Genomic DNA, 8,918 nt, shown 5'->3' on the forward strand with positions numbered 1-8,918 from the left:
CTATGATGCTCGCCAGCTCCTTGAGTACCCTGAGGTGTAGATTGTCAGGGCTGGCTGACTTGAAGGTGTCCAGCCTCATTTGAATGAATGCCCTATCATTTATCTCCCAGGTGACTCTCAGCTGTCTCTTGGAGATTTGTATCTAATTCCTGAAGGGTCGGCAACCTTAGTGCCACGCTGCACCTCACCATGTGTCCTCCCTTCCCCAAGCCCAGCCCCATGTGCTCCCCTGCTGGCATAGGGGATGCCTAGAAGGCGAATGGGGGGGGCGCATGCCCCCTCTGAGACTGGCTGCTGCGGGAGCCACTGGGGTGGTCGTGGAATCAATGGTATTGACTTGACCTCACATTGATAGACCCATGGGAGTGAGTGAGAACTGGGTCATCGCCGTTAAACAATGTCTTATGACGATTTCGGGGAAAGCGCGGCAGCACCCCCCCCAAGTTGGGTAAGACGCCTCAGAGCGACTGGGCGGTACACGTGCTGCATCGGTCACCTGCAACAACCACAGCGCTGCTGGGATACGTTTATCATTATCAGCATGATCATCAACAAACAGTGATGACGTGATAAACATGATAATAAACAGTTGATTGTCATTCTTTGTACAACGGGTGACATCACTGTACAAACGCAACCGTCATCGTTTGCGCGGCCGGTGCAGAAAATAAAGCCGCTTGGGAGGCCCCGCCCCCTGCTCTGATTGGCGGTCACCTCCCCCGGCCGGCCGGCCCCTTCCGGGTTCTGTCCCGCTCACGTGACACAAGCCGCTCCCACGTGACCAGGCCGGGAGCTCGCGGCCGCGTTTGGGAGCCGGGATCGCCGCCATGGCTAGCCAGTCGCAAGGCATCCAGCAGCTGCTGCAGGCCGAGAAGCGCGCCGCCGAGAAGGTGGCCGAGGCCCGCAAGCGTGAGTGCCGCCGCGCTCCGGGGCCTGCCGCGCCCGGAGCGAGCGGGGATCGAACCGGGGGCCCCTCGCCCGCTTTCGGCGTCCCCGCACGCGATTGGCATGTGAGCCGCGGAGCGCGTCTCTGATTGGCTCCGGCGCGTTCCATTCCCGGGCTCAGGGGTTTCCAGCCCGTGGATTCGGAAGGGAGGTGGTGGGAGACGCCCGCTGCCCGTCCGGGCCGGGCATGGAAGAGCGCGCGGGTTCCCAGTCGGGAGGGAGCAAGGGGCAAAGGTGCTGCCACTCCAGGGTGGTGCGGAGTCTCTCCCCCGCTGGGGCTTGCTCACACCCCCCGGGCGCCCGGGGGGTGTGGCTTTGTCCCAATTGTGCGGCCGGGGCAATGGGCCCTTGTCGGACAGAAAAATGCAGAACCTCCCGAGCACTCCCCAGCTTCCCTTCCCTTCCGGTGCTTCTGCTCTAAGCACTTCTCCATCCCCAGCAGCTGCCGGGTTCGTAGCCTTTTGTATTTCAACGTTCATCCGAAGGGCCTGTCGGCGCCCCCCAGCAAATCAGCCTGTTCTGCTTCGTGAATTGGTTCCAGAAAAGAGCAGGAAAGGGGGCATCAAATGGGGTGCTCTGGACATGCTCAAGAGCCGTGCTTTGGGGTGTTCCCCAGGTGAAGCTGCAGCCTGATTTCCAAGGCTGGGTCTAGGGGGTGGGAGTGGATGGGGCTGGAATCGCTCCTTCCTCATTTCTGGAGCCAGTTGCCCAAGGGGGTCTTTGCTGTGGTGTGGACCTGCCCTTTTGAGGAGTGTTGAAATGGGCAATGGCTACAAGTCAGGCAGCTGTTGGGGATGGAGAAGTGCTTAGAAGGGAAGCTGGGCCCCTTGCGTGGAGCAGTCGGGAGGTTCTGTATTTTTCTGCCAGCTGGGCTCCTGTTTGCTGCTTGCTATAGCAGGAGGGGTGTGCCGTAGTGCATTAAGGAATACAGCTAGCATCTGGCACTCTAAGGCAGAAGTGCCTGCAGGGGGTGTTCATTGTGGAGTTTTTAACAGGAAAAGTACTGCTGTGTGTCTGGTTAAAGCTGATAGGGGTCAAAGGAAATGTGCTGTACGCTTGCAGAGGATGGTGTAGGTTGTAGCCGTGCTGGCCTGAGGACATAGGCAGACAAGGTTCTTTGGTTGAGTCAAAGAATATCGTCTACAGAAGATGGTGAAATTTATGTGGCGCTTAGCTCCTTATGAGCTCGTTCCTGTGACGGCTTGGCTGCCCCAAGAAAGCGCCACCACCTGTGTGAAGATGTAGCATGGAGTGATGGGAGAGACGCTTGTGATCCAGGAATTGAAATCTCTCCAAATCAGTTGAACGACTAATCTATGCAGAGATCCTTATGAAAGGTGATACCACCAAAAAGGAACAAGCATTTTCACCATGAGGAGTGGGCTGGCATGCCAGCAAAAAGCAGATAAGAAATATGAGCATGTTGAATCTCTGCTTCCTGGGCATTTATGTAGAGATTATAGACAGAGTTGGACCCTAGCCTCATCAAAGTTGATGGAAGTATTTTTTCTTTTTCATTGATCTTAATGGAGCCAGGACTTCATCTATGGTTACTACCCTGAGGAGTTCTTGTCACACTTCCCAAGTGCTGTTTTACTGCTTATCTCCTGCTTAATCATTTCAGCTTCTTTACCTGGGAGGTGCATTGCTTTAATTTGGCTTAATTATAGAAATCCTTAAAGGGGGAGAGGGGTGTCATATAACATGTCACTTGTAGCCGTTGCACAACTGGACTGAGGCAAAGCTGTGATCACTTGATCTGTCTGTTGCACAGAGTGCAAGTACTCTTACAGAAAGTACAGATCAGCTGAGCCAAGGCAGCAGGACTTTTTATTCCCCAGCAAGTATTTTCTGGGTTTTGAGGGTCTTTTTCCTCCCCCCTCCCCTTTTTTTTTTGTCTTGCCAGGTGGTGAGTGGGGTTATGGATCAGAGGTGCACTCTGCAGTCAGTCTTCCCTTGGAAGATATAGGAATGTCAGTTAACAGTATAAAATTGGATAACAGAGGAGGCCTTAGAAAGCGTGTGGCATTCTGGCAATGGCTTCCTGCAGGCTCTTCCTGCTAAGTTGCAATTGTAGATGCCACAGTAACTGTCCGCTAAGTTGTATGCCTATGGGGAATGCTGTGTCCTAGCTCGCGCTCTCTCTCTCTCTCTCTCTCAGATGTTATTCTAATCTGGCATATTTTTTGGTAATAGGAAAGAACCGGAGGCTGAAACAGGCAAAAGAAGAAGCACAGGCAGAGATTGAACAGTACCGCCTGCAGAGGGAAAAGGAGTTCAAAGCCAAGGAAGCAGCGGTTCGTTTATTAGATAATTCACAGCTGCCACCGCCTCCTTGTGTCCCCCACCCCCCCAGTCCTTGGGGCTGCTTGGAGTTGGTGTTGCTGCTGCTTGAGATGATGCTGTTAGAGCTCTGCAACATGTTTAGCTGCTGCTCTTTGTGGAAGAACATTCTGCATGGGGTGGTTCTGTCCCTGAGTGCTTTTTCCTTAATTGCCTCACTGTGCTGTAATGTGCCGCCAGCTGCCATGGCAATATCAGTGGAAAGCAGTCAGCAGCAGGAGTGTTGTTGCATCTTGGAACCTGGAAGATGGTATCAGTAGTGAAGCGGTTAATATTAATGAGGTCTGACTTGTGTGTCATGAGTTAGTCTTACAAAGTAGACTTTGTGCATTAATACCAAAAGGAGATCACGCTCAGTTCTGCAGAGCTAGTCTTTCTTGCAAACGTTTCACTATGGTTCCTTGATAAACTTACATCACAAAATTCAAATCTTTAAATACTCAAGTGGCCTATAAGTCTCTTGGCAGCTTTGCATGCTCTGTTTTATGTGGTGCTTTTATTCCCAGCAAAATGTAAAATAGTATGTGTGACCTCAGCCTTCATCAAAGATTCCAAGTGGGAGCCCTCTCTCCTTTGAAGTGTGCTGTGAGAGCAGTGATGCGCTACTTTGTGCCAACTCTGTTTTTGTAAGGGGTATTCCTACACTACCTGCAATCAGATTTCCAAGAAGATGAATCACTCATTTTCTTCTTTCTGTACAACTTTTTAAGTTGGCAATGTATAATTTCAGTTAAGCCTGTCCTCACATGGAACCCCCTGCATCATAAACAAGCATATCAATCTTGACACCAGTAAGCTAAGATCTTATTTCTTAAGCTTTTCCTTTTCATTCTCTAACCAGTAACAGTACTAGTCCATTCAAGATTTTGACTCTGTTCTATTCACCATACTTCGGAGTTTGGGTACTGAAGTATGGTTCTTGTGCTTCTGATTCCTGTACCAACAGCATTTCTGAACCTTGTGTTTAAGTCCTGATTTCCTGCCTCTGAGGCTTCAAGTCCCTATTTACAAATGGAGAAGCCGATAGACAGATTTGAAGAGGTCGTGCGTTTTTTTTCCTTCTTCCTCGAGTTGTATCTACAGCAGAGGAATAGAATCCAGGTCCTGTGAGTCCTGTCCTGTGCCTTGGCATTGGTCGTGTTTGGTGCGCAGCCAAGTTGAAGTGTTCATACCTTCCAGAGAAATCAAAGGGTTAGAAATGACAAAGGAATACATTTTTACAGAAGTCCTTTACTTAAATGTTACTGCGAATATTGTATTAGCTGCTATCATTATTAGCAGTCTTACTTAAAGTAGTGTCCAAAAGCCCCCAATTAAAACCAAGGTGTTAATTGTCCTAGGGACTGCACAAATTCCCCCAAAGCTTATATGCTAAATAGATGAGACGGTCTAATGATTCAAGGGGTAGCAATGAAGCAACCGTGATGAAGCAACTCTGTCTCTTGGCATTACTACTTTACCACTACACTGTGTTGCTGCAGGAAGTGTAATGATTATCACTGAAGCATACGGAATAGTAGAACATAAAAATTAGTCACAATAGTTTGCTTCCTTACCAAGGAGCTTTTTGTTCTAAGTGGATTGCTTTTTTCTTTTCATTCGCTCAGGCTCTTGGATGTCATGGAAGCTGCACCACAGAGGTTGAGAAAGAGACCCAGGAGAAGATGGGCATAATCCAAGAAAACTTCCAGAAGAATAGGGAAGAGGTGCTGACTGAACTGCTGTTATTAGTGTGTGACATCAAACCGAAAATCCACATGAATTACCGCATCAATGGATAGTAGAGGAAGAATGTGTGTGCTGGAAGTACTAGCAGTAACATCTGGCTTCAGATGGAACGTACAGCCCTTAGCCGTACTATAGCTCTGTTTTGTTTTGTTTTTTTTTTGGAAAGAAATTAAATTATTTCAGTAGGTTTGTAGGTCCTTGATACCTTGTTGGAGACAGTAGTTTACCTCTACATGGATTCAGAGCTTATCCAAAGAAAATGACCATGTCTCAAATATGCATTAAATGGCAAATATTTAATAAGCAAAAAAAAAAAAGTTTCTCCTTTTTCTTAGGTATTTGCTCAAAAGGAGGGGTTTGAGATTTAAAAGGAGAGAGATGCTGGACAGCTTTTAAAATGCAAGCCTGAGTCACTACTGGTTTAGACATTTTTTTTCTGTGTCCTTGTAGGCTGAATTGTATTGGTTTATGTTGGTAATCTTTAAAGTAAAGGTGAATCCAGAAAGAAAAATCCTTGGGCTGTTCAGTATGGGCTGGTAGTTAGCTATTGTGTGTACTCCGCTATAACTTGAATGATAAGTCTGGTGTTGTCTGGCACTGACCTTGGAAAGTAAAGAACCTATGTAACTCTGATGTCTCTTTAGTTGTCTGTCTTGTTTCTCCTTGCCCTTCGACTTACTACAGTAGTGCCTATGGCTTCATTTTATTATGTGCTGCACATATGCACACTGAATCTGTTAATTCTCTTAAGACAAAACATGGGAGAAGAAAGAAGTGAAGTGACTTGGCAAAAGTCAGAGTGGGTAAATTGCAGAGCCTGCAGTGGAACCCAGGTCTCCTGGATTCTTTAGCATTCTAGCCACTAGACCAATGATGAACAATTCACCCAAGAAAATTCTCAAGTAGTGATCATACATGAAAGCTTAGGTGGAATAGAAATTAACTGCTTTCCAAATGTAACTTTTGTAGTCAGCCATGGGAGTGCAGTATCTATCCTTCCTCTCCTGGTGCCTCGTACTGATCTTTGCTGTGCTGTAATAAATATCAAGGTGCTACTGACTTAAAAAGAACTGTGGGACAAGTATATTGTGTCCAAATTGGCTTCACTGTCTGTTGCATCTTGCCAAACCTAATGTGCATCAGAACCTTGCAGGCTTTTTTGTTCCAGCAGCATCTGTATCAGCTGGTATAGTGACCCTTCATTCTACTAATGGAAAATGTGAGACCTCCTAGGAAGCATTCCTTATTTTTTTTTTTTTTTTCTTCCTCAAAGCTACAAAATAAAACTCAACTCTGTTTGCATACGTTAAAAAACCAACCCCTAAAATGGCAATTTACTTTAAACTTGGCATGCTCCTATGGAAGCATGCTCCTATGGAAGCAGTGCATTAGTTGGACTTGGCTCACCTGACATCTGTATAAGTTCAGGTGCATTAGTGTGGCTTTTTTGGTGCTGTTATCTAATAGTTGATGGAATCAGTTTTAGCTAAAAGCACCAAAAATCCCTGCTGATGTACCCTATCTATACTTTGACTCTGCTCTGAAGGATCTGTAACATGCTGTGCCAAAAAGCCCTGCTGAAGTGCCCCATCTATACTTTGACTCCACTCTGAAGGATTTGTAACATGCTCCTGCTTCTGGAAAAGCATTTTTTTTTAACTTCTGCAAATAGCCCCTATACATAAATGAGGAGGAAGCTAAGCAAGAAATTCTGCTCAATGCTACCACGCCTTGCCATTTTGCTAACAAGAAATAACAGCCCCTGGCAGTGTACTCGGTTTTAGAGGATCTAGATTCTTTACTGCTGGCAAAGAAAGTGCTTTTGGGAGGTAGTTAGGAAAACACAACCCACTATCTTTATAAGCAGAAGACTGGAGATAAAAGGTGACGTGCTTGAGATCATGCAGCAATAGGAGCTGAAGTTGTTCTATCTTTTGTTTTTTTTTTTCCCCGTTTGTTCATATCAGATCTCTGATCAAGGACTGAAAGAGTCTCTTTGACACATCATGTTTGGAAAAATGAAACGGAAAAAGCAGACGTGTTACACTGCAGTAGATCTTAAAAGATCCAGGGTAATTATGTCTTGGCCTCACAGGTAGTTCGTGGTTTAATGACGTACAAACACACTATATGACCAGCAACAGAGTTACGTTCCAGCTGGGGAATAATCGCTTCTGTCTTATGCAAGGAGTACAAAATAATCCTTGGTATTTCAAAATGCTTGTATTTGCTATTATCATGCACAAGTGATATCGTTCCAATTCTATCTACCTCTTCCAGGGTGTTTTGCTAGCTGAAGGCTGCTGTTGACACCTTGGCTTGCTGCTTTCCTTCAGTAGGCAAAGACCATCTCCCCCTTGCCAGTTGGAAATGTAATGGCTCTCCTTCTGTTCCCAGGTTCTTTTCTAAATACTTTGTAATGGCGGCAGAGCACCTCCTTGTTAACCCAGGTTTTCTCCAAAACCACATCCCCTGGAGCTAGGGTCAGGGAGGAGGAGGAAAAAATCTACCTTGGTCTCGAGTTATCTTTTTGGCTGGACGTGTAAGGATTTCTGCTCCAGCTCATGCTAAGGTTTTAATGCCTTGCCAGAATACAAACATTTTTTTCTTTTTATACCCCTTGGCATGCTGTTCCGAAAAAAGCCTTATTTAACAGCCAAGAATTATCTGACTGTGCAAATCTGCATAGAGGCAAATCACTTCAGTTATTGCTTTTCAGTCAGTGTGGCTTTGTTTGCAGTGTACAGCTTTTATTGAAAATGAAAGACGCATTAATTTCATCCTGAGCCTCTCTGGGAAAAGAGACCTTTTAACACTCTGGGTACATAAATTAGGCTTTAGAGGGTTTTTTTCCCCTCTAAAATAAGACTGCGTCAGAAAATACTCTGCAGGGAAGGTTTCTGGTTCAAGACACATGGGCTAAACATAAGGTAATTTGGATCTTGGAAAAAAAAAGATCTTACATACTGTCTGCTTCCCATCATTTTGATTAGTGTAAGTATCATTAATTTCAGTTTTTGTAGTGAAGCCTCCCTTTTGCTGATCTCTCCAAGTGTTGCCTATTATTGGCTATTTGCCTGTGGTGGTCTGGATATAAAGTGCTGCAGGTCTTGATTAGTGAGTGAATTCCAATTAATTCTAATAGGAGTTTAGACCCAGTTGACATATATTTTGGGGATTTTTATGCTGCATATCCTAGAGCGGGGCAGGCAATTATTTTGGGTGGACGGCCACTTAATGGGTTTTGGTTAGCTGTCATGGGCCGCAAGGGTAGTCCCTGGTTGCCCTCTTGGGACCACAAGCCCTACCCGCTACCCCCTGACCTTTGCCATCTGAAGTCCCTCCCCTTGGGACTTCTGGTAATTCTAGTACTATAAAAGCCTAAGTCTGTCTGTCTGGCTGTAATGCTTTATTCGCACTCTGATTGGCTGACGGAAGCAGCCAATCAGAGTGCTCCAAGCATGGGGGAGCGCTGCCATGATTCTGAAGCTGCGCCAAGGACCCAGACGGAGGGTGGGGGAACTGAGACCGGAAGCGCTGGCCTCGACTCACCCACACCGCTCCCTGCAAGAGGCAGAATGGCAGCAACATGGGGCTTTAGGTGGTGGCACGCCATCCCAGCCCTTCCCCCACCCCGGTCATTCTTGACGGCTAATTGGCTAGTAATAAAATAATATTATTAAAATAACTAAAAAATACTTTATTTAAAAAAAAAACTCTTTGTCCTGATTTGTGTGTGTTTGTGTTGTATATAGAGGTGATTGCATAACAGTTCAAAATGAGCTCTTACTCTTGTATATTGTAATGGAGTGTGGTGCATGCGGGGTATGGAAGGGTGGGTATGGGGTTTGTGGGGACCTGTGTGTGTGTGTGTGTGTATGCATGTGGAGTGTGGGTGTGGG

General features: G+C 46.3%; 1 protein-coding gene across 1 annotated transcript; it reads left to right on the top strand.

The window, feature by feature from the left end:
• The first annotated feature begins 749 nt into the window (after nt 1–749).
• Nucleotides 750–6,066, top strand: ATP6V1G1 (ATPase H+ transporting V1 subunit G1). The gene is made up of 3 exons (XM_019510499.1): nt 750–909; nt 3,142–3,242; nt 4,896–6,066. Exons 1-3 carry the CDS (start codon nt 828–830, stop codon nt 5,067–5,069), a joined length of 357 nt encoding a protein of 118 aa, XP_019366044.1. The 5' UTR covers nt 750–827; the 3' UTR covers nt 5,070–6,066.
• Nucleotides 6,067–8,918: the final 2,852 nt, after the last annotated feature.

Source organism: Gavialis gangeticus, unplaced genomic scaffold (assembly GCF_001723915.1).
Source record: "Gavialis gangeticus isolate Ggan-Ray unplaced genomic scaffold, GavGan_comp1, whole genome shotgun sequence".
NCBI classification, from domain to species: Eukaryota; Metazoa; Chordata; order Crocodylia; family Gavialidae; genus Gavialis; species Gavialis gangeticus.

Bases quoted from the DNA above. Each gene is read 5' to 3' on its own strand.
- ATP6V1G1 (XM_019510499.1), top strand. From the start codon at position 828: ATGGCTAGCCAGTCGCAAGGCATCCAGCAGCTGCTGCAGGCCGAGAAG. The intron at 910-3,141 runs GTGAGTGCCGCC...TTTTGGTAATAG, and splicing joins GGTGGCCGAGGCCCGCAAGC to GAAAGAACCGGAGGCTGAAA. The intron at 3,243-4,895 runs GTTCGTTTATTA...TCATTCGCTCAG, and splicing joins TCAAAGCCAAGGAAGCAGCG to GCTCTTGGATGTCATGGAAG.